The 506-nt window shown below is 45.8% G+C and overlaps 1 protein-coding gene across 1 annotated transcript; it reads left to right on the top strand.

Annotated features, from left to right (window-relative positions):
* The first annotated feature begins 65 nt into the window (after positions 1-65).
* On the top strand, positions 66-499 carry LOC107581196 (alpha-endosulfine-like). The gene is made up of 2 exons (XM_016266730.1): positions 66-212; positions 313-499. Exons 1-2 carry the CDS (start codon positions 66-68, stop codon positions 481-483), a joined length of 318 nt encoding a protein of 105 aa, XP_016122216.1. The 3' UTR covers positions 484-499.
* Positions 500-506: the final 7 nt, after the last annotated feature.

Below are 506 nucleotides of genomic sequence, written 5' to 3'. Positions count from 1 at the left end.
GTGAGTGAACAATAAAATAAAAAACGTTTAGATTGTATCACTGTTAATACAAGCGATATGAACTGATGATTAAATATGTGTGTTTGCAGGATTCTCCAGAAAAGCCCTGTAACCCAGTACTGTCTGAAGAGGCCAAACTGAAGGAGAGATATCCGAACCTGGGACAGAAACCCGGCGGCTCGGACTTTCTGATGAAGAGACTCCAGAAAGGAGTGAGTTGAGCGTCTCTCTGTTCATCATTAGGTTTGATTTCCAGGCTGTTAACATCACTTACTGACAACAAATCCATGTCAAACTTCTCTTGCTTTCCAGCAAAAATACTTTGACTCTGGGGATTATAACATGGCAAAGGCCAAGATGAAGAGCAAGCATGTGGTGACGGCCGGAGCGGATAAGAACCTGGTGACAGGAGACCATATTCCCACACCGCAGGACCTTCCTCAGAGGAAAGCCACGCCGCTCGCCAGCAAACTGGCCGGATAAACACACACACACACACACACACA

The sequence above is a fragment of the Sinocyclocheilus grahami genome, unplaced genomic scaffold (genome assembly GCF_001515645.1).
Source record: "Sinocyclocheilus grahami isolate Dianchi unplaced genomic scaffold, SAMN03320097.WGS_v1.1 scaffold102429.1, whole genome shotgun sequence".
NCBI classification, from domain to species: Eukaryota; Metazoa; Chordata; class Actinopteri; order Cypriniformes; family Cyprinidae; genus Sinocyclocheilus; species Sinocyclocheilus grahami.
The sequence above is the reverse complement of the archived record's forward strand: the minus strand, read 5'-3'. Positions and strand labels throughout refer to the sequence as shown.